Here is a 16,624-nt window from a genome sequence, read left to right as displayed (position 1 = left end):
AGAAAAGTTGACCTAAACATAAAACTTAACAAAGAAATCTGATATTTTCTAAGTACAAAAGGGGCCATAAATCTTGCTAAAAGCAAAATGGAGTTATGTTTCTTGCTATACAGGGTCAGCTTATGATGGTGAACAAGTATTCCAAGTTTCAAAGCAATAGCTTTGATAGTTTAGGAGAAAAGCTGACCTAAACATAAAACTTAACCAGGCAACGCCGACGCCGACAACCGCTCAAGTGATGACAATAACTCATCATTTTTTTTCAAAAAATCAGATGAGCTAAAAAAGCAAAACAGAGTTATGGAACCTGTGCAATGTAGGTCAGTTTATCACAGTGAATAAGTGTGAAGTTTCAATCCATTCCCACAAGTGGTTACTGAGATACCAGCTTACATACAAAACCTTAACCAAGAATTTCTATGTCAAACAAGAGCTGTCCGTAAGACAGCCAAGCTCGACTATTCGAAATATTGTCCCAGAAGCAGGAAAATATTACCCAAAAAGGTTAAATATCAAAAGAGTTTTAAGTTCAAAAGGGGAAATAATTTGACCAAAATGCATACAAGTTATGGGACTTGCTGCTATCAACTAGTTTTATAACCCCGAAGGCACATGTGAAGTTTCAATTCAATATCTGCATTAGTTTTGGAGATAGAAACTTGCATGTAAAACTTTAACCAGAATTTTCAAAGTCCAAAAGGGGGCATAATTGCCCAAATTACATGCCAGAGTTATGGGACTTGACCCAGTGAGGTTGGTAATTGATCTAGAAAAAGAAAAAATAAGTTTCAAATCTATATGCCTTTTAGTAATAGCTGTATGTACTTGCACGCAAAACTTTAACCAGAATTTGCTAAGTCCAAAAGGGGACATAATTTGGCCAAAATGAAGGTCAGAGTTATGGGACTTGCTGCTATCAACTAGTTTTATAACCCCGAAGACACATGTGAAGTTTCAAATTAATATCTGCATTAGTTTTGGAGATAATAACTTGCATGTAAAACTTTAACCAAAATTTTCTAAGTCTAAAAGGGGGCATAATTTGCTCAAAAAACATGTCAGAGTTATGGCACTTGACCCAGTGAGGTTGGTAATTGATCTAGAAAAAGAAAGAATAAGTTTCAAATATATATGCCTTTTAGAAATAGCTGTATGTACTTGCACGCAAAACTTTAACCAGAATTTTCTAAGTCCAAAAGGGGGCATAATTTGGCCAAAATGAAGGTCAGAGTTATAGGACTTGCTGCTATCAACTAGATTTATAACCCCGAAGACACATGTGAAGTTTCAAATCAATATCTGCATTAGTTTTAGAGATAGTAACTTGCATGTAAAACTTTAACCAAAATTTTCTAAGTCTAAAAGGGGGCATAATTTGCTCAAAATACATGTCAGAGTTATGGGTCTTGACCCAGTGAGGTTGATAATTGATCTAGAAAAAGAAAAAATAAGTTTCAAATCTATATGACTTTTAGAAATAGCTGTATGTACTTGCACGCAAAACTTCAACCAGAATTTTCTAAGTCCAAAAGGGGGCATAATTTGGCCAAAATGTAAGTCAGAGTTATGGGACTTGCTGCTATCAACTAGTTTTATAACCCCGAAGACACATGTGAAGTTTCAAATCAATATCTGCATTAGTTTTAGAGATAGTAACTTGCATGTAAAACTTTAACCAAAATTTTCTAAGTCCAAAAGGGGGCATAATTTGCTCAAAATACATGTCAGAGTTATGGGACTTGACCCAGAGAGGTTGGTAATTGACCTAGAAAAAGAAAAAATAAGTTTCAAAGCTATATGCCTTTAATTGATGGCTGTATGTACTTGCATGCAAAAACTTAACCAAGGTGTGACGCCGACGCCGACGCCAGGGTGAGTAGAATAGCTAGACTATTCTTCAAATAGTCGAGCTAAAAATGGGCATAATTTTGTAAAAAAGCAAAATAGAGTTATGGAACCATTGCAATGTAGGTCAGTTTATCACAGTGAATAAGTGTGTGAAGTTTCAATCCATTCCCACAAGTGGTTACTAAGATACCAGCTTACATACAAAACCTTAACCAAGAATTTCTAAGTCGAAAAAGGGGCATAATTTTGTCAAAATGCAAAATAGAGTTATGGAACCTTTGCAATGTAGGTCAGTTTATCACAGTGAATAAGTGTGTGAAGTTTCAATCCATTCCCACATGTGGTTACTGAGATACCAGCTTACATACAAAGCCTTAACCAAATTGGGACGCCGACGCATGGGTGAGTCCAATAACTCTACTATTCTTTGAATAGACGAGCTAAAAATTAAAAAAATGTCTTAAAATTAGCGTGAAATGTCCGGTTCAAATTAATCTTGGTCAAATATCTCCAAAATAAGCACATGGACCTATACATTTTATGTCACCAAATTATAGACCATAAGCTTATTTAGAACTGTGAGAAGTTTCATCAAAATCTACATTGTAGAAAAATTTCTATTCTCGAAAATGTTATGAAAGTTATGATTTTCCCATAATTGACTCCCATTATGAAATACAGTATTTTAAATCAGTCTAGCAAAAAATCAAGCACACGAACCCATCTTTTTTATTTGCTAAAGGTACATTCTGAAGTTTTGAAAAAATCGGAGTTCAATCAAATTCTACATTGTAGAAAAAATTTCGATCCAAACATGCAGAACAACCTTAAGGATCAGATAACCTGGCCATCTGATAAGCTTGAAACCTGGTACGTATGCGCATTAATGTTTTAAAGCAGCTAATTAAGCCTCATTAGCGAATACTCAATAGATTGATCAATTACACAATTTTGTGTATGCGTATTAAAAGTACACCATATACTATATTCCTCACACGATCAAATAAACTTGAAAGCGACATTTTATGATAACTGTTTTCAAGATATCAAGGTTTTATTTCATTTTACCTAAGGTGGCCTCTAAATAGGGCTGGGTACCGCCTTGAAAAAAATACCGTGGTATATACCACGGTATACCACCATATTTATTGTAAGACTTACAGCTATGGTAGTGGTCATAAAAATATTGAAAAACTCTCAGAAATAATTTATTATGAGCAACAACGAAGACTAGTTACTTGACTAGAAAAAAATACACTGGAATATTAAGTTGACTAATGACTAGTTAGATTAATGACCCTTAGTATTTTTTACCAGCGTGTATTCGTCGGAAGACACCATATTGTCTCTAGGGAAGCACTGGGTCACATGTATATAGGTCGCGCTTGTTTGAAGTTCGATTCGTGCACCCGTTTGATAAATCAGTAACGTTTATGAAGGTTTCATCAGATCGTTTTCAAACAAAAAATAATAAATTTTGACTCAACACACTATTTATTTCTTTTTTAATACGTGCAAATACATACTGGGATATTTTAAGATATCATCATTTAAACAAGAAGTTGGGACTTGCTGAATTTACCAGACTCAAAGTAAAAACAAGTGCGCCCATGACGTAATCCATCTATACGGAATAATCTGGAGGTTTTCGAAGGTTTTGATTGGGGATCATGCGGTCGATCATACATGTTCAATTGCACCATTGGGTGGTTATTTTATAATAGTAGCATGGGAATTCCAGAGATATAAATCGGAAAATCATGCATGGTGTCAATTGCTGTTACGGAAGGCTACATAGACAATGTAAATTAAAAATAAACAGAAGTAGGGATAATGTTGATAAAATACCGGTATTCCCCGAAGGTATCGCGGTATCGTACCACGGGAAGATGGTACCACGGTTACCGGTATACCGGTAATACCGCGCACCTCTACCTCTAAATATAGACGGTTATGTACAAGAAAATGTAACACCTGATTGTTCAGTGAATTTCGTACATTCTGGTATTTAGCATGATCCTAGAGTCATACTAATTCAATTGTTTTGAAAACTAAATAATATGTATTTAAGTTATTTCAATTTAGTACGACCCAGGGTCATACTAATTGGAATATGTCCAACCCTGGGTCGTACTAAAGATGGTTGCTGTAACTGAGGGTCATACTAAATTGGAATTGTCTTAAAGCTTATATAATATATCCGATCCAGGGTCATACTAATTGGAATATGTCCGACCCAGGGCCGTACTAAAGATGGCTGCTATAACTGAGGGTCGAAACTAATTCGAAATTGTCTTAGAACTAATTGGAATATGTCTAACCCAGGGTCATACTAATTGTAACAAAAGCGCCGCCAAGCGGGGCAATATACACCAGAAGGGTTACATCAGAGGATGGCCGCAAAATTTAACAAGAGCTGTCACAGGAGACAGCGCGCTCGACTATTTCAATGCTGGATAGTGAAACTGGGCACATCTGAGGAAACTAGAGCTGTCACTGGAGTGTTTAATGACTCCAATTGTGGATGAAGATATTGCACAATAGCCTGAGTCTATGTCAAAAATATCAACTTAAAGTAATAAGAGAGGTAAAGATAAAATGTATCAAAACACTATATAAGTATATCCTATGCAAAAAGGGGCATAATTCATTAAATATTGGTGCCAGAGTTATGCACCTTGTGTCATATGGCGTGGGTGATGATGTTGAACAACTATTTTAAGTCTGAATCAAATCCATTCAGTAATAACAGAGACAGAGTGAAAGTGCATAAAAACTTTAACCTGAAATTCTAAGTAAAAAGGGGGAATAATTCATGAAAAATTGGTGCCAGACTTATGCACCTTGCACCATATGGTGTGGGTGATGATGTTGAACAACTATTTTAAGTTTGAATCAAATCCATTCAGTAATAACAGAGACAGAGTGGAAGTGCATCAAAACTTTAACCTAAAATTCTAAGAAAAAAGGGGAAACAATTCATGAAAAATTGGTCCCAGAGTTATGCACCTTGTGTCATATGATAAGGGTAATGATGTTGAACAATTGTTTAAGTTTGAATCAGATCCATTCAGTAATAACAGAGATAAAGTGAAAGTGCATAAAGCTTTAACCTGAAATTCTAAGTAGAAAGGGGAATAATTCATGAAAAATTGTGCCAGAGTTATGTATCTTGTGTCATATAATGTGGGTGATGATGCTGAACAACTATTTTAAGTTTGAATCAAATCCATTCAGTAATAACAGTGGTGGAGTGAAAGTGCACCAAAACTTTAACCTGAAATTCTAAGTAAAAAGGGGGAATAATTCATGAAAAAATGGTGCCAGAGTTATGCACCTTGTGTCATATGATGTGGGTGATGATGTTGAACAACTATTTTAAGTTTGAATCAAATCCATTCAGTAATAACAGAGATAGAGTGAAAGTGCATCAAAACTGAAAATCTATGTGATAAGGGGGGATAATTCATGAAATATTGGTGCCAGAGTTATGGCCCTTATGTCAGATGATGTGGATGATGATGAGGAATAAGTATTTCAAGTTTGAATCAAATCCATCATGTAATTACAGAGATAAGTTGAAAAAAGAGAAAGTGCACCAAAACTTTAACCAAGGTATGGACGCGGAAAGACGCTGACGCGACGCCGGGGTGAGTAGGGTAGCTCTCCTTATACTTCGTATAGTCGAGCTAAAAAACTTGACTGTTGAAGCCCAAAGGACACGAACAACAAAAAAGAAGAAATTCCAAAAAAAAAAATTCTAAGTCCACAAAAAAATTCTTGCCAGTTAAAGTTATGTCAAAATACATCTAAAAATTGGATGTGCCATCCATGTTGTACCCCAGAAAAGTGGTCTTGGTTTTTCCCTACAGCCAAAAATAAAAAAAGTTTCAAAATACAGGGGTGTAAAATTCTTTTTCACACAAATCGCCCTGCGGGACTAGTAGCTAGTAAAATCTACTCGCCCTTAGTGAACAGTCACTCGCCCTAATAACTGACATTTTAATACTGTCACGTTTTATGGAAGAAGTATTATGTACAACAAGCAAATTTCAAATAAAACACGTGGCTCATACACTATGTTTCCTTTTTGATTATTCATTTTTGTTACTCTTAAATTTCCTTTTCACACCAGATATTTTTCTTTTTCTTTCACTAATTCTGTCATCACCATCAAGTTGTATTACACAATAACTGCGTCGATATTAATAATAATCACTGTCTAACCCCTGCCTTAGTTTCCCAAAGTGTGTGGAAAGTATTAAATATCAGTTATTTTCATTTTCTCAAGACTTATTTCCCGAAAAGTAATTATTTTGAAAAAAGTCTTAAAAATATGGACGCAAGAATCATCTTACACCTACCCGTCTTGAAAGCAAAAAAAAAACTGACGATCATCGGTAATTATTCTGTTGATAAACTAAGTAATTGGCCTTGTTTTCATCATCAATTAACATCCTCTCAAAGAGCTAAACGAAGTGTGTTGGTATTACGACATCTGAAGTAGAGATCAAAGCGGTATTGTTGCAGAGATTGTCATGGCATTACGTCATATTACAGTTTTCGCGCCATGTGACATTTTCTCAAGACTTATTTCCCGAAAAGTAATTATTTTGAAAAAAGTCTTAAAAATATGGACGCAAGAATCATCATACACCTACCCGTCTTGAAAGCAAAAAACAAACTGACGATCATCGGTAATTATTCTGTTGATAAACTAAGTAATTGGTCTTGTTTTCATCATCAATTAACATCCTCTCAAAGAGCTAAACGAAGTGTGTTGGTATTACGACATCTGAAGTAGAGATCAAAGCGGTATTGTTGCACGAGATTGTCATGCCATTACGTCATATTACAGTTTTCGCGCCATGTGACACATCACTGTCTAATCCAAGGAATTGCAAAGAATATTTTATCAAAAATACATGTACAAAGATTCATTTAAACTTATTAAAAACCACAACAACATCATTTATGTCCACGAGGTCACGTAACCTATTCTGTCGCACTAACAGAAAACTTTACCAAAAAAAAAATCGTTTTTAACTGCATATTTTTAAATTACTGCCGCTTTTCCATTATTTAAGATTTTTTTATTCTGTTTTTTGTTCTTTCTGGTCAAAGGTTTGAATTTTATGCCTATAGTATGTATCACTTGTTTTCTCCTAGAAAGAAATAAGTAATTAAGATCGTGCTGTTTGAAATTTAACAAATAATTATATGAAAATTCGACCATTTTTATACAAATCTGCTTACATTTCCGTCGATATTTTACTGAAATCTTAATAGAATTCAAATTGTATCACTTCTCAAGCAGTATTGAAAAACTGAAGCGATAATGTTAATCAAAGTCTTGAGATGTCTGATGGTTGCAGGTTTTATTAGATTTATTTTCTGTTTAAATGCCAATCTATAAATATACATGTATAAGAATCAAACACAAATGTGCCTAATGTCTAAGATTAACTCTGCCTGACCTTACATGAACTTATCTAAATTGACAGCTGGAAGTCAGTGATGTAACAATGGGCTGGAATACCTTATCTTTGCTCTCGGAATGGAAAATTACCGGCATGACGTTTTGATATCTTTACGATTCGCTGGAAAATTCCAGTCAATCATAGTAGCAACTGAACCATCCCAAAGCTTGTTGATGTTTTTCGGGATGTAATTTCTGAATTTCATTAAAGGTATGACGTAAAAACCACTCGCCCAATCGGTCGAGTATACAGCTAGGTCCACTTGTCCTATCCAGACTTTAACTCGCCAATGCGAGCGGGCGAGTGGAATTTTACACCCCTGAAATAAGCTATTTATAGTAACAAAAAAGGGAAGTAATTCAAAAACATAAATTATTGTAAGAGAACAAAAAAGGATCAGCAAAATAAAAACGAGCTCTGCAATGCAGAGCAATATACACAAAGCAAAGTCATATATGACCTTTGACCCCTATTTGTGACCTTGACCTTGAAGCGAGTCAATCAAAACATGTGCTCTGCACGTCGCCTCAGTGTGGTGAACATATGTGCCAAGTTTCTTTGAAATCATTCAAGGGGTTCAAGAGTTACAGAGCGGACATGAAACTGCTAACGGACAGACGGACGGACAGGCGGACACCGGGACCATAACATAATACGTCCCTTCGGGCGTATAAATATAGGCATAGGAAACAGAGATCAATATACTATTCGTACCAGGTGTTCTGTATACAAAAGTGCTTCTATTGTGACACTTTGCAGGGTTTTTTTTCGGCTGTTTTTATAGCCGTTATTGGGCTATATTCCCAATGCCAAAAAGTATGAATTTTTCCCAAAATGAGTGCAAAAATTCCCAATCTACATTCTGAGAAATAAAATCAGCAAAATTGCACAAATATTATAGACAATTTTGTAATGGCAGTTTGTTGAAGAGGTTGTACAATGTGAAAAATGTGTATGAGAAAGTGCCTAAATACATCCTTACTATATCCTATGGGTCTTGATATTTCCCAATTTGGAACATTTACGTGTCAAAATTCCCAATGCTTAGGGTATAGGCTATGTTCCCAAAACAGCAAGAAAAAACCCTGCTTTGATACAAGCAAAACTGTATTATCTGCACTATAAAATACTTACTGGTATTTCATTTTATTATCGGCTTGTTAAAGTTAATTTTTACCATAAATAAGTTGACAAAATCATAGGAACCAGTGTTTCAGGGGTAAATCAAACACATTAATAAATCCTAAACGATTTTGTTGTGCAAAAATGTATAATATTGTGTCTTAAAACCGTTTTCGTTTTCTACTCTATTGTGTAATTGCAAGGGAAGTAAACTAATAGATATCTCTGCCTTTAAGTACTAGCCCAAGGGAAGAGTTGACATTCTTTGCGGATCACAACTTTGAATTAAATATTAAAATTTCTGTTATTGATATTAGCAAAATTATCATACACTGCACATTTGTGAAATCATTTTTGCTAATTTCAAGGACTTGGAAATCAATTTCTAGACTTAATTTAACGTATTTCTATCAATGAAAATGTTAGGGTCTATCTCTAGTAAATATGAATGACCCAGGGTCATACTGATTGGAATATGTCTGACCCATGGTCATACTAATTTGAATTGTCATAAGAGCTAAATAGATTTATCTTAATTCAGGGTTGTACTTATACGATTTAGTATCATACTAATTGAAATTGTCTGACCCTGGGTCGTACAAAATGAAATAGCTTTAAGCTAATTCTCAACCATGGTCATACTAATTGGAGTATATCCAATCCTGGGTCATACTAAATCGAATTGTCTTAAAGCTAAATCGGCATTTTTGACCCTCAGACAAAGAGCTATAAAAACAAATAGACTGGCAATTTGAAAGGCATATAGAGCAAATCTCACCAACATCACAGGATAACTGAATGAGATCTTGTTCACGGGAAGTGAGGCTTTCTCCATGTGCCATTTTGTATGCAAAAGCAATTAGTTTGGTTTATACTAAGTCTTAAAGACTATTTCACATTAAACTAATGTTTTAGAAGCTAACATGTATAGGAGAGATTGCCGTGACGTCACGTGCACCCGATTTATTTATGTAAACACAGCTGGTGGGCAGAAAATCAATACACGGATAGCACTGGCGAGTCAACATAATAAATTGTACAAGTATTCTACAAACAAATTTAAGCAATGGTTCTGGAAGCATACACTGACCGAAATCATAAAGTAATTTAATACCATATCTCTGTCTTGCCTCCAGGGGTAACTTGTTTACATAATCTGACAGATTAATTTCATCAGATAATGGATCAATTCTTTTACGTGTCAACAGAAGGTTATTCATTGTTGTTTGTTTTGCCCACCAGCATAGTGTGCATGCCCGGAAATGCGTCGGTTTGTTTACAAACATGATCTCTCCTATTTTAAATGTAGTTTTAAAGGTACAAATTGTAACTCCATACTTAATGTTTGTTCTTACTAAAAAATGCCGATTCATGCTCTGACACAAGATCACGTGAGATTAGTCCAGGGTTTTCCCTGGGAAATTTTGATAGGGGGTCATCATCACCCCTTAATGTTTGACTCTGGGGGTCATTTTTAATTTCAAGGAGTGACTTTTTTTTTTAAGTTTTTCAAAAAATGAATAAAAAAATGGTAATGAAATCTAAACAATCCAATAGAAAACACTGTGTTTTTGTTAACTTGCAATGTACTGTTTAGAACAAAAAGAAATACATGTATATCTACAAATTTATTTTTTACACTTTCTTTTTAAAATCAGCCAGTAATTGCAACCTTTTGAATGCATCTGTGTAACTGAGGGAACTTCCGTGACAACTAAGTGAAGAATTTTCGCAGCTCGGTACAAAAGGATTGCTTTGATATATGGCCAGCATTTCCTTTTGCCATTTTCAACAAATAGCCAGTTATTTTTTACAGAACCCTCTCGGTGTGCAGACTTTTATATGAGTGTTTGCATTTTCGGTCAAGACAGTTTCCACAGCTAGCTAGGGTTTTCCCTGCATGTAGATGACAAGATTTTAAACATCATCTTTTGTTGAACTTGATGCACCATTTTTGTTGAGTATAAAGAGACGTTGATATCGAGCCGATTATTAAACCTAGAACACAGTCTACCTTTACTACTTTGTACCTACGCCCGAATCGGTACTTACTTACAATATTGGGTACGAAAATTCACATCGCCATAATTTTGGTTGGTAGTTGAGTTGCGCCACCAATGACGCGTTCAGAATTATTTTGAGGGTCATTTTGAAAATCAGTGTGTTAAAACGCACAAAAATAAGCGTCAAGGAAAACCCTGGATTACAGCCAGTTGCCATTCTGTGTTTTTTTTATATTTCTTTGCCTCATGGTTGGAGCAACTAGTACTGGGACTGGAATGCGGCATTTATCTTATCTTACGCTGTTGTCCAATCGAAGCGTATGCCGTAGGTTATTCTGCTATTACTTACGCCTTAGAGTATCACTGTGACCTTGACCTTTGACATATAGATCTCAAAAGCAACAGGGGTCTGTTGGTGATGACAAACCTTCCTATCAACTTCCATGATCCTAGGCCCAAGCATTCTTGAGTATCCATCCGGAAACGGATTGGTCTACATTCCGACCGACCGGCATCTGCAAAACAATATACCCCTCCTTCTTCGAAGGAGGACATAAAAAGTAGGAATAGTAGTTTTTTTGTTTTTTTTAAAAAGTAGGAAAAAAATAGGAACAGACCTAAAAAGTAGGAAAAAGTAGGACTACTTGAAAGCCTTGGATGGATGCCATGCGCACTTGACCTACTTTCTAACTTGACCTAGATATCATCAAGGTGAACATTCAGACCAACGTTCATGACGATCCATTGAAAAATATAGCCTCTAGAGAGGTCACAGTTCTTTAATTTTAGACCTACTGACCTAGTTTTTGACCACACGTGACCCAGTTTCGAACTTGACCTAGACATCATCAAGATGAACATTCTGACCATTTTCATGAAGATCCATTGAAAAATATGGCCTCTAGGGAGGTCACAAGAATTTTCTATTTTTAGACCTATTGACCTAGTTTTGGACTGCACGAGACGGACAGACGCATGGACGGACGATGAATGCCACGTGATCACAAAAGCTCACCTTGTCACTTTATGACTGGTGAGCTAAAAAGTGTTATAGCTCCGTGATTAACATGAGGTAATATGCCAATTACGCGCTAATAGATAGTAGCCGAAACAAAATATTGATCGCTAACAACTGGTTGATATTTACAGGTATGGACAACGGCATAATACAGATAACAGAGAGTGTCTACTCCCCGTATTAGACCTTCCTGCTCGTGGCAACTCATATTCACACTATGTACTCGGCTAATCCTAACTAGATGTTCAGTGACCCTAACTCAGTGCCAACACGGCTGTCAGAAAGATGTTGTATGTAGTTGATTTCCCTGTCTTTTTAATGTTTTTATGTTTATATGCAATGTTAGTGTAAAACTTTTGATAGCCATAATACCTTGTATTGATAACATTTTTTGTGTACTAAATATTTCAATCTACAAGTCACATTATGTGGCTGGAATTCATTACTAGATGCCCACGGGCAATATGAATATGTCGAGCCCGCCAGCTTTCACAAGGACTCGGAGTTGTACACGACACTCCTTGTCTCATTGAAGCAAACAATTTATGCAGTGTTCCAGATATAATAGAATAGAAGGGCGTGGCTCCCTGCCCCTTTCTCAAAGCGCCCTGCCTTTTTTAATAGCACCCTGTGCCCTTTTGAGTCCAGTAAATATACGCCTTAGGCCACACCAAATTGATTACCTATTTGTCGGATTTCCCGCACCAATTTGACGGGAAATGAATAAAAAATATTTTACTTTTTTTACCGCCCGCATATGGCATATTTTTTGCGCTGGGTCAAAATCAGTTACAGCAGCTAAAACTCAATTGTTAGGAATAATCACGTAAAACTACGTTCACTAACAACGCTGTCCAGATGTTGAAAATTCTGGCATATCACATGTACGAGATTTGTTGTCTGTATATTATAATTGGACAATGATCAAATTCATGTGGGACTGCCAGAAAAATACCACAATTAATAAAAAGGAAAGACACCAAAGAAATGGTGAAATGGAAGAGCAAAAGTGAGTATCAGCTTGTAAAAGCATTTTTTTCTTTGAAGTATTGAGTCTTTTCCTTTGAAGTATTAGGGGTCAGAGAAGAAAACAAGAGGGTCATGATGACCCTGGATCGATCACCAGAGTAATATGAGCTACATGTTTCAAATGTCAAATTGATGGTTTTTAGAATTTTTTGGAAGATTTTCCGATGGATCAAGTAACCCCTGGGGCGGGGCCAATTTTACCCTGAGGGTCATGATTTGATCTAGGCCTTTTGGTTTATTTTTAGCAAATTTATGAAGATTTCCCTATGTACAATCAAGTAACCCCTGGGGCTTGGTCAATTTGACCTGGGGGGGGGGGGGTGTCAAGATTTGAACAACTTTTGTAGAGGTCCACTAAGCAATGCTACATGTCAAATATCTAAGCTCTAGGCCTTCTGCTTCTTTTTTTTTTAATTTTGAAGATTTTTCTATGTACAATCAAGAAACACCATGGGGTGGGGTCAGTTTGACCCTGGGGGTCATGATTTGAATAAATTTTGTAGAAGTCTACTAGGCAATGCTACATATCAAATATCTAAGATCTTGGCCTTCTGGTTTATTTTCAGAAAAATTTTGAAGATTTTTCCTATGTAAAATCAAGTGAACCCTGGGGCGGGGTCAATTTTGTAGAGGTCCACTAGGCAATGCTACATGTCAAATATCTAAGCTCTAGGCCTTCCGGTTTATTTTTAGAAAATGTTTGAAGATTTTCCTATGTAAAATCAAGTGACCCCTGGGGCGGGGTCAATTTTGACCCCGGGGTCATGATTTGAACAAATTTTGTAGAGGTCTACTAGGCAATGCTACATACCAAATATCTAAGCTCTTGGCCTTCTGGTTTATTTTTAGAAAATTTTGAAGATTTTTTCTATGTACAATCAAGAAACCCCATGGGGGCAGGGTCAATTTGAACCTAGGGTTCATGATTTTAATAAATTTTGTAGAGGTCCAGTAGGCAATGCTACACGTGAAATATCTAAGCTCTAGGCCTTCAGGTTTATTTTTAGAAAATTTTTGAAGATTTCCTGTGTTAAACCAAGTGACCCCTGGGGCGGGGTCAATTTTGACCCCAGGGTCATGATTTGAACAACTTTAGTAGAGGTTCATTAGACAATGCTATATGTCAAATAACTAAGCTCTAGGCTTCTGTTTTTTTGAGAAGATTTTTTAAGATTTTCCTTTGTTGATTTTCCCTGGGGCAGGGTAAATTTTCACCCCGGGGTCATGATTTGAACAAACTTGGTAGAGGTCCACTAGGCAATGCTTCACACCAAATATCTAAGTTCTAGGGCTTCTGGTTTTTGAGAAGAAGATTTTTAAAGTTTTTCCTTTCGGTTGCCATGGCAACCAGAGTTCAGTATGGAATTCAATTCTTTGAACAATTTTTAAATAGGACCATCCATGGAACATCCATGTGAAGTTTCATCAAAATTGGCCTGGTGGTTTAGGAGGAGATGTTGTTTAAAGGAAAGTGTGGACAGATGGACGCCGGACGTTGAGCGATCACAATAGCTCACCCAGAGCACTTCGTGCTCAGGTGAGCTAAAAATAAGTAATATCACAATTGTTGGTAATTATGTTTAAAACAAACTGCATTTTCAATGTAATGATTGATGTCCCCTGCAAATGCAAACATGTGATAAAAAATTCAAACTAGTCCAAACAATTTGACGGTCACATTAATGATTGTTTTGTATTTCTGTCGGGCAAGCAAACCGAGTGGAGATATCTGCATATGAAAAGCTTATCTCAATATTCTGAGGATCAAGTCAAATTAGTTTGAATAAAGTTCTAACCAGGTACCCTAACTCAAAAGATAATTATCAAACATGAAACTCCTGGCAATATTCTCATGTCCACTTAAGTATACTAATAAAGAAGACCCATTGAAAGTATGTATGTGACCAACATTCAGTCACTAATTGCCACATGTGCCTTTTACACTGAGGAACACAATAAAATATCCAGTAATAAATGTTTTTTCGAACTCCTAACTAATACTACGTCAAAATCCCATTTCAGTAAAGAGTCTTTTCTCCGAAACTGTTGTTTGAACATCAGCCGGCGGATAAGGTTATTTTGTACACATTTTTGCTGAACCAAAATTAAGATTGTTTTGGCATGTCATACAATATAGATGGAAATACACTTTATTTGGTGTTAAACATGACACAAGCGATAATTACTCTTTTTTTTTCATCGCTCTTCGCTCGCATCAATAAATGATGATTTGAAAAAAAAATATTTTAATTTTTTTTTCGCTCGCTCACCCAAAATATTTTTGAAAAAAATCAGAATAAGACATCAATTTGGTGTGGCTTTAGTGTAAAAAAAGCCACGTGTCCTGTTTATTGTCCTCTCCCACTGTGAAAGCTGTTTCCGTTATGCAATATGCTGCCACCGAAAACGTTTATTATGGATGCCACCATTTTTTATTCAATGTCGCCGTGCAAAATGCATCAATTTATCGGATGTTAATATGAAAATAGATAAGAGTCTTGCTATTCACGACTTGAGCAGAACTAAACAAACTGGAATAGACTCACATATTCCGTAAGAAATTGCCTAAGACTCACATATTCTGAAAGAAATCGCTGACTTTTTTCAATTAAGGCATCACCACAGTGGTCATTTTACTCAAAATTTTACATGCAAATTTTCATAAAAATAAAAGATTACTTAGTGGTAACAATAAAGTCAATTATTTTATCATAATTATGTTCTAAATATCTATGTGAAAATATGTAAGTAAAAGGATGTGCATCTCACTACCTGTATTATGCCTTTATTTGCTATTTTTCTCCAGTCAAAATGACAAAATTTTGCAATTTTACTTGCAGTCAAACTCAAAATATATTCAATACATTTAAAAGATATTACAGCCAATTGTAAAGCAGACCATGAAGAACAAAGTCTTAGAAAATTATTTTAAAATTTTACCTGGTTACTGAATTATACATGATACAGTTGGTTGGTCAGTTCCAGATCATAGGAGTTCCGGATCACAGCACTGTTTACACTTACATGACGCAGATAATCATTTAGTTCTTAGCATGAAATTTTGTTTCAGTAAGAGAAATAACATACCAAAACATTAGTTTTACAGATCGCTGGAATGCTAAGAAAATTCATATTTTTTCAATCCATGTGATCCAGAACTCACGCAACAGGGACGCAACACAATCGAGAAACCATTTTTAAACAAAAAAATATTTTTATCTTTCAAGTCTGTCAAAATGTAATGATTAGCTTGGCTGATAGAAAACAATAATCATTTCACAGGTGTCACAGTGCATTTAAGTTTTACTCCAAAATGATCAAAGACTGACCAAAATGATCCGAAACTGAGTGACCGAGGTGGTGACACCACTGTTGCTCCTGCAGAATAATTATTTACTTTGAATTTTCAAACCAAATGTGGTAATTTAAAAAGCAAAAGGATCATCCTTTCTCCCTGTGCAAAAATTTGTTTTAAAATATATATTTCCGAAGCTCTATAACAAATATAGCCCTTAGTGATCCGGAAGTGACCAATCGACTGTATATTGAAATTAATGTAATATGATCAATGGGACAGATATAACAACCAAAATATTCCATTTTACAGCAAAATCACACAGAAAACAAAGCTGTTTCAGCTTTACATCCGCCATGTTTGCACCGAGTTTGGGTCGCTGAACAGAGTTAAGATTATCCGGGTACAAAGTGTGATAACAGTGTGATATTTGTAAAACAAAATTTGCTTAAATAAAATTCAATCACAAACTCTGAACTAGATCACTAACAACATCGACCCTGCCACATCCAGGAGAACTATCTGATATACCCAGTGCATGACTGCTTATCAGAAGGTGGCAATGGGCTGACCACTTTGGGCGGGAACATCGTTACAGGTGGGTGGGGTGTAGGGGTAAAAAAAATTAAGAGATTTCTGGCAGATGAAAAAAAGAAACCATATCAATCTTACTGAGGTCCGTAAGCTCTTCCTGCGTAGAAGGCACGAAGCCACAACAAAGAAAACGAACAGCACGACTAAAGAAACCCATGCAAGCCATTTTCAAATGAATGCGTACCGACTTTTTACACTCGTATCATTCAAAGATTTCCGGTCGACAAGCCCCTTA

The 16,624-nt window shown here is 35.8% G+C and overlaps 1 protein-coding gene across 1 annotated transcript in view; it reads right to left on the bottom strand.

The window, feature by feature from the left end:
• Positions 1-16,624, bottom strand: part of LOC128558670 (uncharacterized) — a 35,194-nt gene extending 18,570 nt beyond the window's left edge. The window contains exon 1 of the mRNA XM_053548671.1: positions 16,468-16,624. Coding sequence (XP_053404646.1) covers positions 16,468-16,555 — 88 coding nt within the window. The 5' untranslated portion in view covers positions 16,556-16,624. The remainder of the gene's footprint in view (positions 1-16,467) is intronic.

This window comes from Mercenaria mercenaria, chromosome 7 (genome assembly GCF_021730395.1).
Source record: "Mercenaria mercenaria strain notata chromosome 7, MADL_Memer_1, whole genome shotgun sequence".
Taxonomy (NCBI): Eukaryota; Metazoa; Mollusca; class Bivalvia; order Venerida; family Veneridae; genus Mercenaria; species Mercenaria mercenaria.
This window is presented reverse-complemented; position numbering and strand designations above follow the sequence as displayed.